The 21,606-nt window shown below is 44.6% G+C and overlaps 1 protein-coding gene across 12 annotated transcripts in view; it reads right to left on the minus strand.

The window, feature by feature from the left end:
* Window positions 1–21,606, minus strand: part of SRPK2 (SRSF protein kinase 2) — a 276,798-nt gene that overhangs the window by 92,295 nt on the left and 162,897 nt on the right. For 8 of the 12 annotated variants that reach the window (XM_059725855.1, XM_059725851.1, XM_059725854.1 and 5 more), the window contains 2 exons: window positions 8,635–8,718; window positions 6,257–6,399 (listed from right to left, as the gene is read on the minus strand). In XM_059725855.1, coding sequence (XP_059581838.1) covers window positions 6,257–6,399; window positions 8,635–8,718 — 227 coding nt within the window. The remainder of the gene's footprint in view (window positions 1–6,256; window positions 6,400–8,634; window positions 8,719–21,606) is intronic. The other 4 variants (XM_059725853.1, XM_059725858.1, XM_059725857.1 and 1 more) reach the window with 2 other exon arrangements.

The following is a 21,606-nucleotide window of genomic DNA, read 5'->3' on the forward strand; positions in this document are numbered from 1 at the left end:
TAGGGTATTTTTCTAGTATGGACTGCAACTGTTTGAGGATTATCCGTGTCGGTTCAAGGGAGGGGTAATATGCCAAAACCAGCAGCGTGCAATTTGTGGGGGGTTTTCTTCTGTACTGCAGCAATTCTTCATGTGGTATCTGGGTGGCTCTTTCAAACATGCAATCTCTGTCTTGAGGAGTGTCCTTTTTGGGTGAAAGCCTTCTTAAGCCTGGTGAGGTGGCAATCCCGGGTGTTCTCCTCAGCGCAAATTTGGTGGTATCTGAGGGCTTGGCTGTATCTGAGGGCTCGCTAACCTCATCACCAGAAGCAAACATCCTCAGGCCCAAAACACACTGAATGGATCCAGACCGTGCCAAGACAAGAAATGCAAAACCTGCCAACACATCTCCACCACCTCAATTACTACACCCCACAACAGAGCCATCAGCATTCTTGGCTCTTACAGCTATACCTCCAGAAATGTAATATATCTCATCCAGTGCACCAAATGCCCCAAAGGAAAATATGTAGGACAAACCAAACAACACCTGTTTGGTTGTCAGAATGAATGCACACCAGAAATCTATCAAAGACAAGAATACCCAATTACCTGTGGGGGCACGTTTCTCACAAGAAAACTACTCTCTCTCCAGTCTCTCAGTTCTAATCCTCAAAGGGAACTTACAAAATACTTCTCAGAGATGAGCCTATGAACTCCACTCCATCAACCTCCTGGATACAAAAAATCATGGATTAAATATAGACATTGGATTTATGACACATTATAACCTGCCTGACATCTGACTCCGCAGGTACCTCTCCACTATTTAACTGCTACATTCATCCCCCTTTTCCCCACCATCCAGCCTGTCTCTCACCCACTGACTCTTCAATTTACATCTTCACTGACTGCCTATCTTAGATGTATACCAGCCCAGCCCCTGGCTTCTTTACTATTCAATCCACCCAGGAAGAGCACATACCAACTGCAGAGACTTCCTCAGCCTGACAAAGGATTTTTAAACCTAAAACCTTGCTAAAAAATTTTTCCCCAACTATTTAAGTTGGTCTAATAAAAGATATCATATTCACCCAAAGAACCATGTCTGCTTATGACCTGAGATCAATATGGCTACAACCTATACCCCTGTACCAGAATAAATGCACACTGAAAATCTATCAAAGACAAAAATACCCAATTGCCTGTGGGGGCACATTTCTGACAAGACAACCACTCTCTCTCCAATCTCTCAGTTCTAATCCTCAAAGGGAACTTTCGCAGATGAGTCTATAGACTTCACTTCATAAATCACCTGGATACAAAAGCCATGGACTAAATACAGACATGGTTTTATGGCACATTTATAACCTGTCTGCCATCTAATAACCCCAGGTAGCCTCTATGCATTTTACCAGCTACATTCTAGCACCAGATCAACATTCCCCAGTTTCTCCCCCACCACCTACCTGTCTTGCTCACATCCCTTCTAATCTTCCCTGCCACACATTTACATTTTCAGACCTGCATTTTACATATTGGTTTAAATTTGTATTCCATCCAGGAGAGCATACAAACACCAGCAGACTCTCCCTATGCCTGAAGAAGTGTGTTTGTGCCTGAAAGCTTGCGAAGAACAATTTTTCCAACATCACATTTACCCAAAGGACTTTGTCTGCCTATATCCTTAGACCAACATGGCTATAACCAACACCCCTGAAACAGTGATTAAACTGCTTCACTTAAAAAACAATCTTGGAGAGCTTTCAGAGGGCTTTGGGGATGTAGTTAACAAGAGGAGACCTAAATGAAAGGCCTTTTAAAGTCCCATTTTGTATTTATAAACTGCCACTCTCTCAGTAAAACCAAAAGTGTACAAACATTCATGCTCTTTTTCCTGGATGAAAAATGGTGGTTCAGAAGAAAAATAAGCTGACACTAATCAGGTTGAAGTCAGCCCTGAGAGACTGAATGTTTGTTGACTTTCTTCCAGCTTAACTCCTCATGAGGACCAGGATGAATGGAGCCAGGGGTCTCCACGATCTGAAGAAGGCCCAGAGGGCAACTGGTCCAGCCCTTCCCTAGAGCAGACAAAAAAGCTGCTGCTGCTCCCTGCCAGCTCCTCATACTCCAGGGATTCCAGTGAGAGAAGCAGGCAGATGGCTTTGCTGTGCTGCTCTGTCCAGTTGGCTACCAGGTAGCACGCTTGGGGCTTTGCCCCAAGTCTTCCCCTTCCTCCTTTCCCAGACCAGTCCAGGAGATGAGAGGAACACCAGCCCCTGCTCCCTGCATCCCTACAGTCCCCAGTTTCAGGAAGAAGTGGAGATTTTGCCAGCCCACTGGTTTCCCCTTCCTGCCTGTGCTGCACAGCTGGGTGGTAGGATGGCAATTTTAAAGCCAGTGGGGTCAGGCCTGGGCTCGGAGAAAACCTCCCCAAGCCCAGTCTCAGGCCTCACTGGCTTTTAAATCAGCACCACTCCTGCCCACCTGGGTGGTACAGGCAGCAAGGGGAAGTCAGTGGGGCCAGGGATTGGGCTTAGGGAGTCTCTCGCAAGGGTGGTGGGGCAAAGCACCTGCCTACTTCTCACACTGGAGTCCCAGGAATGTGGAGCAGGCAGGGGCTATGCTGCAGGGCTCCATGCATTCAGTACCTAGTGCCCAGGAGCTGAGTAGAGAAAGCAGCATCGCCTCCTACCTGCTTCTCACACCCGAGTCCCGGTGTGAGAAGCAGGAGGGGAAGCTGCTGCTCCCTCCCTCCACTGCTGCTTTCTCTCTTCTGCTTGCTGAAAGCAGGAACATAGTGAAGGATCAGGTGCTCATGTTCCCCATCCACTCCTCATAATGGGGTCCTCAGTCTGGGAAACAGATGCGGGGGAGTTTATCCCACTTTTCTCCTCCCCTCCCAGACCAGTCTGGCACAGGAAGGGAGCAGCAAGGCAAAGGAAGGGAGCAGCAAGGCCCAAGCCACACCTGTAAGACGAGCAGTGCCTGGTTTGGGGAAGCTGTCTACAATGAAAACTATAAGTAAGGGATCAAAGGCTTACAGGGGTAAGTTAGTTATATAGCCAGTAAGCTTATAGATTGTGTGGCAGCCTGGGCGTTTATGTTTTGGTTATAGTTGTAACTGGAGGACCAGTAAGGGACTAGCAGGCAAGACTGGATGTCTCAGCAGTGCCAGAGTGGCATGCAACTGATTTGGAGAATCCCACCACGGGCTGGGGCCTAAGACACAGAATGGATTCCTACCAGAGTAAGCCTAGAGGACAAAGAGAGAGCCTGGAACAGTGCCCAAGGGGTGAAATCACAGCCCAAGCAGGACAAGACCTGGGGCTAGAGGCCCATAGCCCAGGAGTGGCAAAAGTGGTCAAAGATATAGCAGCCTGAACCCCACAAGGGGCAGAGACTGACAGAGGCACAGAGGCCTGAGCCCCAGACTGAGAAAAGGCAAGGAGGCCTAAATGGGCTGGAGCGGAGATTGGGGGCTGAGTACCCACTGATGAGTGACTGGTAACACCTGTAAGGTATGGGCATGGCTACAGGGGAGGCTGGAGGCAATGAACAGCCCATAAACCATACAGTGTCATAGGGGGCACATATGGGCCAAGATGGCCCACCTAGCATAGAAACAGATTAGGATCGGTGGAATCCAAGAAGGGTCTGATAGCCAGAAAATAGGCCCAGGCTCCCTTGGGCAACCTTCCCTTTCCAAATCTATTAATAAGACCAAGGCATGACAGGCAAGAGCAAAGGGAGGGTAACTTAGAGTCAAAGCTGGGCAGGAGCTGTTTAGCTACAAGGGGGCATCATGGCTACCTCTGGGGCCCAGTCCTCTGGCATTCTCACCTTAAATTCTTACATTTCTAATTAAGTGACTGAGCCTTCTTAGGTAGATTATGAGATTTTGGAAAGGATCCTGGAAAATGGAAAATAATCTTGTTATAGCTAAAACTCAGTTACTGCATCTGAGTGAAAACACAGGACTGCTTTATCTTTGTAAAAAATGGTAAACAGAAGCTTGAAAAAGAAAAGCTGAAACTCACTAATGACTAATGTTACAGCAACAAAAGTCATCTTCAAGGACAGATGTTATCCGTTTGCAATATAAACAGTCTTAAGCAACAAATAGTCTTTCCATTACTTTTTCCTAACCCTGCACTTCAAATCTGTCTTGATTTTAGTGGTTGTTTTTCAATGCCAGAATTGTACTGGGAGGCAACACATTATCTGAATCCCATAGATTAATGTAATTTTTGATAGTTGAACAAAGTCTCACTTATTGTTTAATTTTAAAGCACAAAACTTTTTCTGTGCTGGGAAACAAGAGCCTCAGAACTGTAGGCCAATAAGGTCTTGCCTGCATGAAAAATTATTAACCATTAAAACAGGGTGTCCAGACTAGAATAAACTCCCTCCAGTGGTGGTTCAGTCACCTACCCTGGAAATCTTGAGGAGACTGGACAGTCAACTCACTGGGGTCACTTGACCCCAGTTATCTTTTCCTGCCTAGTGCAGGGGGACTGGACCTGATGATCTACAAGGTCCCTTCCAGCCCCTAACAATCTATGAATTTATGAAACGCATCAATTTTAGCTACGCTGACCATAAGGTGATCCCAGACAATCCGGACGTTCATCCCTGACATCCAAGACATACTGCCCCCTCCCTTCCTTCGCACTCTCACAAGCCAGCAAGGGGAAGGGCCACCTTCCAGGCAGGCAGCTGTGCCTGCCTGGAGCTTGCAAGCCGGGTCGTGCCTCTCTGTGCCACTCCGACTCCCTGGTTCTGTGCCCCTGCATTTCCGGGGCACCCATTATAATTCTCCTCAGCCAGCTGGAACTGGCCTCTTAAATCTGGGACTGTCCCGGTTAAACCGGAACATACAGTCCCTCTAGTCTTGGCCCACTAGTCTTTGTACAGTTCAGAGATACAGAATGTACAGTCAATTTTACAATGCTTCCTTGTTGCACTGTCTGATGATATTAACCAGGTCTTCAAAAAGCAATACAATTTTCAGTTTCTTCTTCAAGGTAGGATTCCTTTACTTATAGGTTGATCTTCCCATTTTAATAAATCTGATTTCTCTTACTGCATAATGCCAGGCTCACATTAATTATTGGCTTATTTCACTTGCCTTGAGAACAAAAATGCAAACCATTTGATAAACACAGTGAACTGTTACAGTGTTTCATGGAGGTTTAGCTAAGTTTCTTTGCCATTTCCTCTAAAGTATTTTGTATTTTTGTCAGATCTATGGTGCTGTGATGCACCTCTCCAATATCAAATCTGGTGCCAAGACTCCTTTCAGAGGTTGAGAATAGTTGGATTATAAAATGTGGCCAAATTAGCTCAGGATGACTGTAACTCAGACTGGAATGCAAATAAGAAAAAGCAACAAGGAAAGTTTCCACACAGTGCCCTAGGTCAGGATAAGAAGGCTGTGATGAAAATGAGTGTCTGAATGGTATACCTAAGCTGAAGAAAGGAAAACAAGAAATTAATTCTTTTCTAAATGTAGGTTCTTGTATTTCCCAGTCACCAAGGTATTTGAAAGTCTTCCTAAATAAATAAATAAATAAATGAATGAATGAATAAATAAAGCAATGAATATTAATCTATTCCTCTACCCAGAAGTGTAACATGTTTTATGCCTTAGGCAAAACTCCCCTGTGCCTGGAGTGGGGGGAGGGAGTTTCCAAGCATCAGAGAGCAGGGGACAGGAAGTGATCAGTTTTACCTGTCCCAGAGACTCAAAGACCCTGGCTGCTGCTGCTGTGTCCCTACACCTGGCTCCTACAGTCTGGCAGTGTGGAGCTACTCCTACCCATCTCCTATGGCCAGCTATCTTTGGGCTGCTCCTGCTACTGCAAAGACATGAGGGAATATGGGGGGTAGGGAGGAGGAAGCATTCCAGCAACCCTTTAAGTCAGCACCCGGGGCTTGTCCCCCACTCACCTATCTCTACTTACATTAGTGTCTCTGCCTAGGGGAAAGTTACTTTATTATAAATAAAACAAGTAAAGCTATGCATGAAAACAAATTCAAAAATCATTTTGCACTTGGTCTAGGAAGCAGTGATGATGTTTCTTGTTATTCTTAGCACCTGCAGAGTGAATTCCATAGTCAAGGACCAGCTCCTAAGAAAATCAATATACACAAGCACAAGAACCACACACAGTGCAGGCAAGTCAAATGGTTCCCAAGAACCAGAGCTGTAGCAGCTATAGAAAGATTTGCTGTTGAATGTTACACTTTTTATATGAGGTTTGATTATACAGACCTTTACAATAATCTGCAGGATCTTCTTGCTCCTCATCATCAGATCCCAGAATTTCTTCCTCCGGTTCTGGTGGTGTTGGCTCTGGCAGAGGTGGAGGTGGTGGGGGTGGAGGTGCAGAAGGGGCTTTCTGTTGAGGCTCTGGCCTAAAAACAAGGAGAAAGCACATTTAAGTAGGATCCTTGGTCATGAAGCACTTTGAGGATTTAGCCACAGAAAGCATTTTTGGAATTTTAGTGAAACATGTCTGGTTTCTTTTTTTAATGTCATTCTTAAATATTGCTCTGTAATGCCCAGAGGTTTCCAAATATGTAGACAAATAAAAGCTGACAAGACCAAAAAAAAACAACCACCCCAAAACTTTCAAGTGAATATAATCATTTTCATTGAAGCAGCTCATAAAAGGTTTACAGTATCAGGGCTAATCAGAAATATGCAAATACTACAAATTCCCAATGAGTGAATGAAATGTTGATTTTATGTTTTAGATATTATGTTTACTTGTGGCATCAAGAAAGAATATTCCCCAATGACTGCTGAGGTACACAAGGTATTCAAAATTTCTTCTGTGACAGAAAAATAAATGTTGCAGGAACATACTGTTCACTGAAGTGAACTAGATGACTCGATAGGTTTTTCATTTGTAATGTCTATCAGTAACACAGAAAGTCATCTCAATCCAGGAAACAGAGAGTGAGTAGTAATAAATAGAAGAGATTGTGAACTTCTTGGCTAAATTATGCTCAAGTCATGCAATCCAACAGAATGTTACCACCTATATTTTAGGAATGTTAATTGTTGAAGATATTTGGTATTCTGATAACTGTTTAGGCTTCTGGAATCAGAAATGCCCTACTCGTGAAATGTCTTCTTGATTTCGAGGTTTAGAATGCATCTCATATACTATAATTAGAAGTATTACACTTAGTATCTTTGAAAATCTATAACCTTCACATATTTTTGACTGTCACAAGCAACACACTTAAGAAAAGGAAGTGGAGGCTGAGGCATGTCTATCTGCTCAACCTTATGGAAAAATATTCTCTGATAATTTAATAATTCAAGGTATTTTGTGTATTCATGCTTATATAAATGGAAAGAAAAACTTATTTTGGAAATGGGCCCCCTCTTTAGGTATAATAGTCTGCATTTATTTTCATGTCTATTTAAAATCCCAGCTATTAGGAAAATGTAATGTAAATTAGCAGAGTCATTCCAATAAAACCACAACAGTTAAGGATTGGTTAACACTTTGGTGTTAACTCTTTAGCTCTGGAAATATACATTCAAATACTACCTTGATTATGGACTGAAATAATTTAGATGTGTTATCCCAGTCCTACATGTATCCATTTCACAATGTCCTATCTTTCCACACTTTTGCACAATATGCAGTCTGTTTGGGAAAGACACGGCATCTGGAGTAGTGGGGTACAGTATATAGAAACCAGTACTTCCTAAACTGGAATACTTTTAACCCAGAGGGTATATGGGAAGAAACTTCTAGAGAGTATATGAAAGGAAGGAATGAGAGAACAAAAGAATGGAAATATATATGAAGGAAAGGGAAAATTCAAAACATACTCTACAGTCTCTTTTATGTTGTTGAGCGCACAATATGATTGTAATGATAAAAAGTGTTGCTTTTTTAATTACCCATAGCAAAGAAGCCCAGGGACACACAGCATCATAACTAACTTAAAAGAGGAACATTAGACTAAAAAAATCTGAACCACTCTTCAAAAAAAATTATCTTCCAAGTCTGCACATATGCAAGTTATATCCTCCTCCCAGTTTCTCCAGGAAAATGGGAGGGTGGAAGGGAATGCTATTACAGTAAATGCTCTGATTTAAAATATTTGAGACTTACATTAATCATTTTTAGCTTTGATTTTAGGAATCAACAATCCAAAAAGAAAACCATGCAAGGCTCAGGAATGGTTAGAGAACACTAATGGAGGAAGGAGGGATGCATGCATAGATCATATAGCAATTGCTTTTTTAACTGCTTCTCTTTCCTGAAATTATATTTTTTGTTCCCCTTTATTCTTGATTTCCCATTGATGTCATGTTGCTCTGCAGTGTAGTCTATGGTGAAAAGTAAATTGAACTTTAGTTTCTTTAAAAAAATAAGAAAAGAAAAGAAAAGAAAAGAAAAGAAAAGAAAAGAAAAAGAAATCACATTCTAAGTAACGTGCATCACCTCCTCAGCCCTACTGGTCAATCTACAAGCTGAATTAAATGGGCCAGAAATCTATTATCTCCAAAACCCTAGATTTACCTCATAAATAAACTGACAGCATTCAAGCCCAGTTGAATGTTGACAACAAGCTTGAATCCATTTAAAAAAAATTAAAAGTGTAAGGTTCCATGACACAAACCTTGAAACTTGATCTTCTGGGCATGAGGCCATTTTGGATATGTTGATCAAGGTCTGTAAACAGTTCAACATTAAGACTGATGAGCTAGAAAACAAATGCACAGTCATGAACCTGTACTTAGCTGACATACCTGAAAACAGTGAATCAGGTAAATGGGCATATTTATGAACGTTTGGAATGATCACTTTGGATGGCATGACCCTAGAAATTATTGTAACTTTAACTTCAGACATGTGATTGCATGTTTGATAATGTTTTGACCACTTCAGAGAGCATGGCATTAAATATCCAGTAAGACCATCTTTCTGAAGAGCAGACTTGAGCAAGATACTACAGCAATAAAAAAAATCCACTAAAATGATTTATTACCAAGGAGCTACTGGCTATTTTTTCTGATTTAGAGAGTGCTTCAGAGTGCTTTGAGTGACCTTACGAATATTCAAACTTTTTTATCACTCATCTTGAAGTAAACATCTAGGGATATCAAGAATCTCTAGCCCAAAAGGATTGAGCAATTTTAGAATTTGAAAAAGCTATTTCTAGGGACATCATTTAACAAAATGAGAGTTCATCTGATACTTTCCCAAGGTACTATATTTGATTTGTTTCCAAGGCTATTGTTTCCTGCCTACAATCCTTGTTATATTTACTAAATGGCAATTCAGTTTCACATTACTGGTCTTCATGTGTTAGGAAAAAAGAGGAATGTTACATTAGTATCTTATTTAGTTATTCATTTGTATTTGCAAAGACCGAAGTGTTGATTTTAAATGAGAGAGCTCTCTTTTTATGGAGTTTAAAGGGTTGGGATCTTTTGAAGGTGTTAGATTTTGCTGCTGAGAAGATGGGGGGGGGGGGGGGGGGGGGGAGGATGAGGGAAGTAATTAACTATGCCAACATTGCTCCAGTTCTGTGGGCATTTTTTAATTGGACCTGTGAGATAGGTCACATAAACCTGATGATTAACACTACATTTATCTGCTTGAACTTTACAAACAGATTTCATAATATCACATTATTGTATCAGTGTTAAAGCTCGTTTCTCTACTGTTTCAAGGTACAGAGTTGTGTCAGTGATCTATGGAGAAGCAATAACCTGGTTACTTTATATGTAGTCCTCTTACTTGAACTTGAAAGTTCAGATACAACAAAAGCCAATCTGATATCCTTTTTGAGATGCATGAAATAAATATACAATCATATCAGTTGTTTAATTTTTTAATTTTGGCTTTTGTAAAGTGGACCATAAAACATCACTCACATTAAAAAAGTTGAGATACTAAAATTCTTAATTAGCAATAAACAAGTATGCCACTCCATACTCTTAAATATGTAAACATGTATACAACTACCATATTCCTAAACCTAGAATTATCAAAAACTATTTAAATAAACTTTCTAACAACTGAAGACTACTCACACACAGTTGTACTTTTATTGCATCTAAAAGTTAAGATAAATATATGTGCTTTAAATATGTGTACACAAACACATACAGAACAAAGATTTACTCGTGTGTAATTTTTCCTTTCCTGAAGTTTGTACATGATGCTTTATATCAAGGGTTTTCAACTGGGGGTACTTGGGATGGCCTCAGGGGGTACTCGGCAGCGTGTACTGCCACCAGCACTTCCACACTGCCGGTCATCAACTGGCTGCTGGGGGACCCCCCCACCTCGTCTGGCCACAGGGTTATTCCTGCCTTCTTGACCGGCCGCTGGGGGTACACCAACCCAAAAAGAAAACTTCTGCTTTATGGCATATTGCACCTAGATGAATTCTTCTCATCTTCCAAGCACAGAGGAAGAAAATAAAAACGCACATTTACACCTCTACCTGGGTTCATAATAGACTGTTAAGCAGGTGTTCAGAGAACTGACTGACTCTCTGATTCTTCAAGCTTTAATTGCAACACAAGCAGGGGCAAGGAGGTGATCCTCCCTCTCTATGCGACACTGGTCAAGCCACAGTTGGAGTACTGCATCAAGTTCTGGGTGCCGCACTTCAGGAGAGATGTGGACAGCATTGAGAGGGTCCAGAGGAGGGCCACTCGCATGATCTGGGGACAGCAGTGCAGACCCTACAAGGAGAAGCTATGGGACCTTAACCTGTTCAGCTTTCACAAGAGAAGGCTGAGAGGGGACCTGGTGGCCATCTATGAACTTACTAGGGGGGACCAGCGGGGAATGGGAGAGACCTTGTTCCCCCGAGCGCCTCCTGGAGTAACAAGGAATAACGGCTATAAGTTGTTAGAGAATAGGTTCAGACTAGACATTAGAAGGCACTACTTCACAGTCAGGGCAGCTAGGATCTGGAACCAACTTCCAAGGGAAGTGGTGCTGGCTCCTACCTTGGGGGTCTTTAAGAGGAGGCTTGATGATTACCTAGCTGGGGTCATTTGAGCCCAATTTTCTCTCCTGCCCAGGGCAGGGGGTCGGATTAGAAGATCTGCAAGGTCCCCTCCGACCCTATATCTATGAATCTATGAATTGCACATTTTAAATGCTGATTAATAAACATTACAAAATACCACCCATCACCAGGTATGACATTTTCTCTCTTCAGCTACTTGGTTATTGTACTACACTATTAACTAGGTTCATTGGGGGATGGGGATGTTGACAACAGGGAGAGGCCAGGAACAATGAACCTCAGGCCAGGTGCTGTAACAGTCCAGGTAAGTGCCAAGGGCCCCGCTAAGCATCAGAATGGGGAAGTAGTAAGGGCACGTATTGTGGGGCTTAGATGCCTCTATACTAATGCTAGGAGCATGGGGAACAAGCAGGAGGAACTTGCACTCCTGCTTGCAAATAAAGAATTCGACCTGGTTGGGCTAACAGAAACTTGGTGGAATCCTACCCACGACTGGGCAGTTGACACTGAGGGCTACAGGCTGTACAGACAGAACAGAGTAGGGAAAAAGGGGGGTGGGGGGCGTTGCTCTCTATGTTAAGGAGCAATATACATCTTCCGTAATTAATTTGGGCCAGGAAGAAGGGTAAATTGAGGTACTATGGGTCAGGTTACGGGGGGAGGGGAGAGGGGGGGAAGAGGTGAAAGGGACTTGATAGTGGGGGTCTATTACAGACCCCCACACCGGGGGAACGAGTTAGACCTAGAATTCTCGAGACAGCTCTCAGAGGCAGTGCGCCCAAAGGACCTGGTTGTCATGGGGGACTTAAACTTCCCAGACATCTGCTGGGAGAAGCAGGCAGCCAGGTCTGCCTGTTCATGAAAGTTTCTAACCTCCTTACAAGACCTTCACCTATCGCAGGACATACGCACTCCCACTAGCGGAAATACCTTACTAGACTTGGTACTGGCCACATGGGACGACTTGGTGGGGGATCTGCAGATGCAAGGTAACCTAGGGGATAGTGACCACCTATTGATATGGTTCACTATCTGGAGAAAGGTGAGGAAGATAACTAGTAGGGTGGAAGTGCTAGACTTCAGGAAGGCCAACTTCAACAAGCTCAGGAAATTAATTAGGGAGGGACTGACTGGTAAAAGCCTTGGAGAGATGGGAGTCCAGGAAGGGTGGGCGTTTCTCAAGGGACTAATCCTGTAGGCACAGAAAAAAACATCCCAGTACACATAAAAGGGGGTAAAAAAGTAAAGAAACCCTCTTGGTGGAGCAGGAAAATCCAGGAGAGCCTGGAGGGGAAAAAAGAGGCCTACAGGCTCCACCAAGGGGCTGCCACCAAGGAGGAGTATAGCTGCTTGGCTCAAGCTTGGAGGGAAACAGTGAGAAGAGCCAAAGCAGAAATGGAGCTTAGGCTGGCAGCAAAAGGTAAGGATAACAAAAAGTCATTCTTTAAGTACATAGGAAGCAAAAAGAAGGTAACTTAGGGCCCCTTCAGGATGAACTAGGGCAATTGGTAACAGATGGGATGGCCAAAGCGGAGCTGCTAAATGATTTCTTTGCATCCGTGTTCCTGGACATGAATACAAATATGCATCCCATTGGGACCTTAGGTAAGACCAGTATAGATCCCAACTCACCAACTGTTCGAGCTGACCTAGCAAAGGGGCACCTGGAGGGGTTAAATGTATTTAAGTCAACAGGTCCTAATGATCTTCATCCTAGGGTACTTAGGGAATTAGCTGGTCATAGCTGAGCCACTGGCACAACTGTTCGAGCACTCGTGGTGCTTAGGACAGGTCCCAGAGGACAGGAAAAGGGCCAGTATGGTCCCTATTTTCAAGAAGGGGAGGAAGGAGGAACTATTCAATATCTTAATTAGTGACTTGGACGAGGGAGTAGAAAGCACCCTGTCCAAGTTTGCTGATGACACCAAACTATGGGGGGAGGTACACAAACTAGACAGCAGGGAGTGAATCCAGGCTGATTTGAACAGGCTGGGGAAATGGGCCGAACAGAACAGGATGCATTTTAACAAGTATAAGTGTGATCTGTTGCACCTGGGGAGGAAGAATCATCAACACTCCTACAGCCTGGGAGGTACCACTCTAAGTAGCACAACTGTGGAAAGGGATCTTGGAGTCATAGTCGGATCTTTTGTGACCTTTTTGTCACTATGAGTTTATTGCTTGTTTGCCTGTCCTAGCAGTGCCCCCCTTCTTGTCTTTTGTATTCAAATCACAGGTCTCCATTTTACCACATTTACTCAAATCCAAGACACGGTTTTTTCCTCATTCAAAATGGGAGGGGAGGTAGCCTCATCTTGGATTTGAGTACCCACAACTGCTGTCTGGCCAGGGACAGGATGGCTCAAGGTAGGTTGTGCAGTGAAGGACAGGGTACATGGTAGGAAGTGTGAGAGAGACACCATGTGGTGTGTGGGGAGGGAACATGAGGAAGATTGTGTGGTGCAGAGCAGATCATGGGGGAGACTGTGCAATGTGCAGCCCAGGTGGTTGCAGGGGAGACCAGGCAGTAGCAGGGGGGCTGCTATGGTTCAGGCTCTAGCTCCAGCCCTAATCCAAACCAGGGGCCAGAGCTGCCACTGCTTACCTACCACATGCTCTGTACTCTGGGCTGGAACCAGAGCCAAAGCTTCCACATCAGGCAAGTAGCTGCAGGGGGTGAAGGAGGTGGGGCAGGCAGAAGGCAGTGGGGTGGGGGGCAAATGGTCAGGGTACAGACAGCATGGGGGGTCAGGAGCAGGCATTGGAGGCAAATGGCAGGAGGGACAGGAGGCTAGAGAGCAGGCACCAGGGGGGATAAGCAGCAGGGAGACAGATAGTAGGGGGGCTAGTGCCAGAGCTATGGTATACCCGATGCCCCAAGCTAGAACCAGAGCCACCACACTGGATAAGCAGGGGAAGATGGCAGGTGGCAGCAGGGCAGCAGGTGTGTGTGTGGGGGGGGGGGGGGACAGGCAGAAGATGGGTCAAGTGGTCAGGGAGCAGATGGCAGGGGGATAAATGGCAGAAGGGCAGGCACCAGAGGGGTCAAGTGGCAGGGAGAAACAGGAGAGAAGGGAGCAGGTACTAGAGGGAGCAAGTGGCAGGCACGGGGGAGGGAAAAGTGGGGAGAGAAGTGACGGGGATCAAGCCATCACTTGCCCCTCTACCACTGCTTTCCCAGGCACAGCAGTAGAGGGAGGATGACTTAAAGACAACCCTCCAAGAAACAGATTCTATACAAGGAAACATGCAACAAATTTATAATTTTCCATATACAAAATATGATTATTGGCAGGGAGGATATCTTAAATTTCAAGTCATCTTGAATTTGGGTACATACAGTATACACTGCTCTGTGTATGTCCTTTCACAGCATCTGATGAAGTGAGCTCAGATAAGAAGAATATGCTATAGACGTACAACCAAAGTGCCTGAATAAACCTGTTCTGCATGGAAAATAACGACATGCTAAACTGAGGAGGAGGATTTTTGTGAAAAAATTGTCAGCCTGACAAATTACTGAATTTCTCCATCTAAAATTGTGTGGATGCCTTTCCTGTTTGAACCAGTTTTTGCATAAACAGAAGTTGAATGACCCAACCACATCAAAAGTGTGTAGTTGATTCTCCTAGTTACCAAGGGGCTTAGCAAACAAGGATAGCAAGTAGACTGGTTCAAATGAAAAAAAATGTCAAGGGACAGAAAGTTCAAGGCCAAACCAGAGAATCACCTCATCTCGGAAAAAAGTGTAGCAAAGGTTGCCAGGGGAGTAAAAAGGAGAAGCCCCCATTTTGGATAATAAGGAGAAATAATACAGGTTGAAATGATCATAGAGCACTGTTTAGCCACAAGACAAAACATATCTGTAGTACACTATCAAAAAGCAAAAAACTTAAGTAATAGCTAAGCTTGTTCCAGGGAATAATCCATCCGCATAATGATAAAAAAAAACAAGAAATCTTTAAACTAAATCTACAAATATAAGTGCTTTGTTCATTTTCTCTGAGCCAGCTCCACAATTCACAGCTTGGAGCAAACTCCAGTTAATTCCCTGCTCCAAGGAGAATGTAAAGAATGGCCCATAATTCAGTAGCGGTCAACTATTAGGAACCGACTAGGGAGACAAGTTAGAAATGGAGACCAACTTGTGGGAAGCACTGAAAGAAGTGGTTAGTGTGTAAAGCATAGATTTCTTGTTGATGTTTACGCTTAAGTTCTGTGCTGGATGACTTAACAGAGATAATTTTTGTTTTAAGTGATAGCAGCTTATAACAGTGTTTCTTTCCATGAAGTTGCAGTTTAAGATATCTAATACTGTTGTTCAGGTAACATAACAAGGAAGAATGGCACTGAATTTTGTTTCTTCAATATCTGATGGACATTTTTGGAATTAAGGCTGTATATTTTGTGTCAGGGGGAAAAAAGCAAAAAAAGTATTTTACCCTACAAAAGATAGTAAAGATTCATTAAAAACTGCACCAAAGGATTAGATTTAAAAACATATAAATACAAGGATTTTAGTCCTACTTTATTCTTATTACTTCAACTATATATTGTTACCACTGATACCTCCCCTAGTGTTATATTTATGTTTTATTAAAAACATCTGAAAACAACTGCCAGGTTGAAAAACAGAAAGAAAGGAAAGAACCATTAATCAAGTCCCCTCTTTGCCTATGCCTGGACAATCCAAGCTCTGAGTGGTTGAGGGCTGCATGTTACATTGTCATGAACACCCCACCCCTGCTGCATTATACTGTGCTGCATTCCCCACCAGCCCCAAGCTGTGCACCCTGGTTCTCAGAGCCCTCTAGCCACAGGCTCCCTCAGGCCCACGGGCTGCCCCCCCACCCCACCCCAGAGCAGGGGGACAGGGAAAGGAAGGCCAGATACTCCAGTGGTAGCAGTAGGAGAGCAATGGAAGGAGCAGTGCCCAGACTAGGAGTCTGGGGGCTGCATGTTAACTTCTTGGGGACCAGATGTGATCTGTGGGCCACCAGTTGCACAGCCCTGGCCTACACACTGGTGCATACTGCATGTGATCTAATAACAATAGGACCAAACATACTGAACATGCTGTCCTCCACCTATGACAAACACAGTCTATAGCAGACATTCATCTAGCCCTCTTCTCCAAATGACACCAGGGATTGGGATGTAACCTTGACATTAGATGACCAACTCAAAGAAAAAAAAAATGTTCTTCCTTCAGGTTGAATTACCATTTGAAGTATTTACTCTAGCTGTTAGTAGAGATGCCTGATCCCATCTAAAAGAGTCTGAGAGGGATGGCCTACATGGTAAAAACATGTTAGGATGGACAAGCTTTAAGGATGTTTTGTAGGGAGCTACCCCCAAATTTGGAGGAGTGTCCACAGACCAAGTAATGGAAGCTGGAACAGTATTTAGCCAAAAGAGTGCTAGCATGATTGAAGACACAGGTGATGAGGGAAGAAGCAGGGAAGCTATCAAAAAAAACTTCCGACTAGGAGCAGGGAGTTAGGGAAGGCATGTCAAATGGACCCAAATTGGGTAAAGAGTTAGCAGGAAAGAAAAAATAACCACAGAAAAGGCTATCAGAAACTAGAGCTTATGTACAGATAATGAACAATAATGATAGATGGCAGTTAAAACCCGGAGTGGTCTATTAATATCACCTTGAATATGGACAACCATTTTCTGGAAACTGGAAGAGGCCCATATTTCACATGGACCTCTGAACTTGCCAATAATTCTTTAACGTAGGCCAATTTTGAAGGAAAAAAGTGTAAGTCAAAGGCTTTAGAATGTTTTAAAACAAGAACTGGGAATTTGTTTAGCTTTTATCTATATAATTCTCCATGGATTTTATCCAAGTTCTTCACTATTTCTATTAAGCTAAAAAAACTGAAGTTGGAGAAAAATGCCTACTTTTAAAACAAAATGCAAAATAAACTTGATGACCAAAACAACAACATGTTATCTAAAAATGGATTAACCCATTCTCCTTAATAGTCAGTATAAGTTACATACTGAGCACTCACCAGATAATTTTGCCAAGGTTCCAAAATGGTTTATATTCTTCTATTTTAGGGACAATTTTGTAGAATATTCTAATATTTTATGTTACAAGATAGCACAATTTATAAGGAGGTTTAATATTTTGAAATCAGCAAAATACATTACCACATCTACTTTGGGTCTATAAACATCACTTATTAATATTAACTTAAATATCCTATTTCATAAAAAAAGAATACATTAAAAGAACAGTAAGTCTGCAAAGTTTAGAAGTAAGGAAATTAGAAAGCAATCTTTACCATGTACATAGTCCTCGCCTTTTCCTTCCCCTTCCCAATATGCACAGCAGCCCCTTCATGAGCTGTTAATCAACAAGTTGCTTTAAACCAGTTTCTAAAACTTCAAGAAAATTTGCTAGATTTTGGTCTACACAAATGGTACTCAACCTCCAGCCCACAGGAGCTCATCATGGGTCTAGAAATTTGACAGAGAGGTAATATGGTATTGTTAAATGCTGCTCTCTTGCTGACAAATTTCTGGACCTATGGGAACTCTGCAAACCAAATAAGCTACAGGGTCGCGCATCTGGATCCTGGCAAACAGTGTTGGGCCAGTGCACAAGACCATGCCTGTGGACCAACTCCATGCCCCAACCCCACACTAGCCTGTACTTCAGTACCAGTTCTTGATGCCTGCTGTAAGAGAAGGATAACTTTTCCAACACAGAAGTAGGTTAGACACTCACAGCTGCATTCTGAACTAGGAGTTTTTTCAAGTGACCCTCAAGGTTAATTGTGCAACAGAAGTAGAATCCTAATCTCTTAGCTTTTTCATCTTTAAACAGGCTTTTTTATCTTTTCAACTTTTAGACTATCCACATGAACAATACTAAGAGCTTTCCTTTAATTCTTTAAAGATGAATTAATTAATCCCACATATTTTAGTACTAGCAAAGCAAAACAAAGATTGAAGAAGAAAACAGAGTAGACTTTTTATTATGAAGTTAGATGATTTAAAAATGTATAACTCGATAGAGTTTGGGAAATAAAAAACAATAAGAATTTAAATTTTAATAGATCTACTAGGCTGCCACAGATTTGCCAACTGTCTGTAAATTTACAGTAAAAAAAAAAAACCATGATCTAAAAATGCCTTTCTGTGAAATCTATAAATAAATTTAAACTAACCATAAAAAACACAAAGCTTCCAGTGTGCCTGACTGAAGATCTCTCTCAGAAAGAAGCTGGACAGCTGAAGTTTGATTAAAGGACAAAGAGTATTGCAGCGCCATGCAGAAAACAGAGCAGTAATGCAACACCTTGCAGGAAGCCTTCTTTCCAGGCTTTGTAGATTCCTTCCCCTCTAGTCAAGCTGTGCTGCTGCTGCTGCTGTATATTCAGTCCTGTAACACTGCTGGGTTGCAGGTAGACTTCTTTGGGGGTTGGTGCCAAGACAGGGACCAGCAGGACCAGTGGGGGTAAGGCTGAGAGGTAGGCCAGGGGGATGAGGAGGAACAGCGGCATAGTATAGGGCACGGGTTTTCAACCTTTTTTAAGGAGTGTACCCCTTCTGGGTACACTTCTGGCAGAGTGGGGGGAGGGGGAAGGGGGAAGGTGGCAGCAGCTGGACATGGAATTTGGGGGTGGGGGGGCAGCAGCCAAATGTGGGGCGGGGGGGCAGAGCAGGCGGCTTGCATGCCAGACATGGAGCAAGGGGCTTGCACACAGCAGCGGCACAGTGTGGTGGATGGCGGCAGTGGCGTTTGAGCTCCCCCCTACCCCCAGGCAGCATCTATGCAGCCTGCAGAGGGGAGCCGCTGCCCTCGCTCCCTCGCAGCCCCTGCTCCTCGGAGGCAGTGGCACAGGGTGGTGGGTGGCAGCACTGTCCCCACGCGCCCATGCATACCTCCTAGCTCCTTTCCATATACCCCTGGTTGACAACCCCTGGTATAGGGTAAGGTTGGGAGCATTAGGGTGTGGGGGTTGTCATAACCCAATGAGTTTGGTGCCTCGGCACTATGGAATTTTCTTGACACACGAGAGCCTCTTGCACAGCAAGGGTTTTTGCTGCATAAAGAACCCGCGTGCAGGAGAGAGTTCCCGCCACTTTGCAGCTGTCTTTGCAGGATGCATTCTCTTTGCAGCACAGAAGTGCACGGTGCAAAGAGTTCCCGCCATTCGGATGCAAATTCATGCCCCGCAATTGGCTAGTGCTAAATTATTCACACGTGGCGGCTGGTAATTGGCTTGCTGGCCGTTTAAAAAACTAGCACGACTTCCGCCCAAGTCGAAGAGCTTGGAGCGCGCTGCAGAGTGCCTCTTAGAGATCCGACTTGCGGCTAGCTGATCGATAGACTGATCACCTATCGATCCTTCTTCCCGTCGCCGAACGCAGTCCCAGACGTACCCTTTTCCCGCCGGCTTGAATTACAGACGAGTTTACTGGCATTGGCCTCGCCAGCTGGAGCAACTCACATTGTTGTCCAGACGACCGAACCGTTTCCGTCGCAGCCACCCGCGACGTAAGTAAAGTTTTTTGCAACCATTAAGCCTTGTCAGCCTCTCTATTCACCAGCCAGCCCTGACGAACGAGTAATTTCTGAATCACCTTGAGTCGGTTCAGCCCGGCCGAGACATGGTGACGAGGATGGGATCGGGATCTCCGCGGCACATGCCGAGGGGATCAAAGGGCACGGTGATGGAGAAGAACTTAATTAGGTGCTGCCCCTGGCGCACCGGGAACCGCCACGTAGAGAATGCTAACGATCTATGGGCGCATATCGCTTACCACCAGGCGGTAGAAGGGGAGGAAAGAAGTATTGATGGTTACTTCTCCGTAAAAAGAGAAGAAGCCATGGTGAAAGAGTGGAGAACAAAGCTATCCCTAGGGGAGTTCGGATTCATAATGGGGAGCGACCGGGTTTACTATCGGCCCCCGGAAGAAACATCAACAATATCCCTGGCCGGGGTGAAAGCGCGGAAGGCAGAAAAGCTGACCCCCGCTCAGGAGTTCGCCCAATGCACCCGATACTTGAAGGAGGGGGGGGAACCCACCCCCGCGGACTGGTTCAACTGTCCGGATTTGGTGCCTGAGTCGCGGGGCCATGAGCTCCTCGTTCAGCTGCGGGAGGATTTAGAAACTAAGGGCCGTCACAAGCCGAAGTGGGGTCTAATTAAATGGAAAAAGGGAAAGATGATGAATGTGCTGTTCCGTGCAGTAACGGGCCTACTGAGGGAATACGCGAATCTGGAGGCTCAGATGTATGCTGTGGGTAAAGAGGCACTGGAGCGGACAGCAAAGGGCTCCGGAGCAGTGTTTATTAACAGTGCCAGCCGCATGATGCTGCTAGCAGAAAATGGCGCCGAAAGAAGCGCCAGCTACCCGGGGAATCCGGAAAGGAGGGGCGGAGTTATGGAAGACCCAGCGGGGATTCCCTTGGTGACTCCACCCCCTGAGGTGACGTCATTCCCTGCAACCACGCCTCTTTACCACAGGGAGGGGGCAATGGGAGGAAGGATGTACCCAATGCTCCCAGACGCAGAATTTAACCCTCTCTCTGCCGCAGCTTACCCAATAGCTGTGACGAAGCATGTTGAGGATGAAGATGGTGCTACACGTACCACCACTATCTCTCGTACACGCACCAGACCAGAGATTCAAGAGCTTTGCAAAGACTCTAAAATCAGGCCGGAAGAAACTTTGGCCATATGGTTAGGAAGACTGATAGTGGAATTTGGATCCGACACTCTGGATAAAGAAGCAGCGAGTGCTCTGACACGACAAGCAGCGTGGAGCGGAGGGCGCGCTACTGATTTGAATGTGGTCACGGACAGTGCCCACTGGCCCATCCCACTCCCGGCGCTTGTGGTAGGACAGGTAACCCACAAATTTCATACCTGGCATGAGGGTTGCCCGAAGAATGCTACAGCAGAACAACTTCTCCTGGCTATAGTTGGAGTGTCGTATCTCTCATGGAGCCCAAGAACAAATCCAATAGGACTAACAGCAGTCCAGCGTAAAGAGAGATGGGCTCATCGTCACCTATCGGACCCTGGGGCAATTCCAACGCCCTTGGAAGCCATAGATGCCTGCGTGGAGGTACACGGAGGAGCGAATGCTGTTACACTCCGACTCTTCTTGAACCCGATAGCAGGACAACCAGTGGGAAGTCTTTTAGGCCATCTCCCACGATTGCAGGCACTTATGAAGCAAGGTGAGGAAGCTTCTAATGACACAAGGGATCGACCTTCAGCGTACCTGGCTGCAACATTGAGGCCTAGGCGTCAACGGTATACCCCTCAGCGAGAGCCATGGGGGTCGCCTCCAAGGACCCCAAAAGAAAGAACCTCAAAGGAAAGAACTCTGAAGGAAAGAACTAAGTTCGGATTTCTTCTCGCTCACACCGGACTAACAAAGGCTCAACTGAGACTTTTGGGAGACAAGGCCCAGGCCAGTGTGGCTGAAACAATGGGATTTAATTTTGAGGATCCGTCAAAAAACGAGTAATGGCCGTCGGCTCTGCCGGCGGCCTTCCTGAACTCAGACCTGATCCTACTGATTCTCGACCATATGCTGAACTCACTGTTTACAACCCTACCG

This window comes from Alligator mississippiensis, chromosome 4, assembly GCF_030867095.1.
Source record: "Alligator mississippiensis isolate rAllMis1 chromosome 4, rAllMis1, whole genome shotgun sequence".
NCBI lineage: Eukaryota > Metazoa > Chordata > Crocodylia > Alligatoridae > Alligator > Alligator mississippiensis.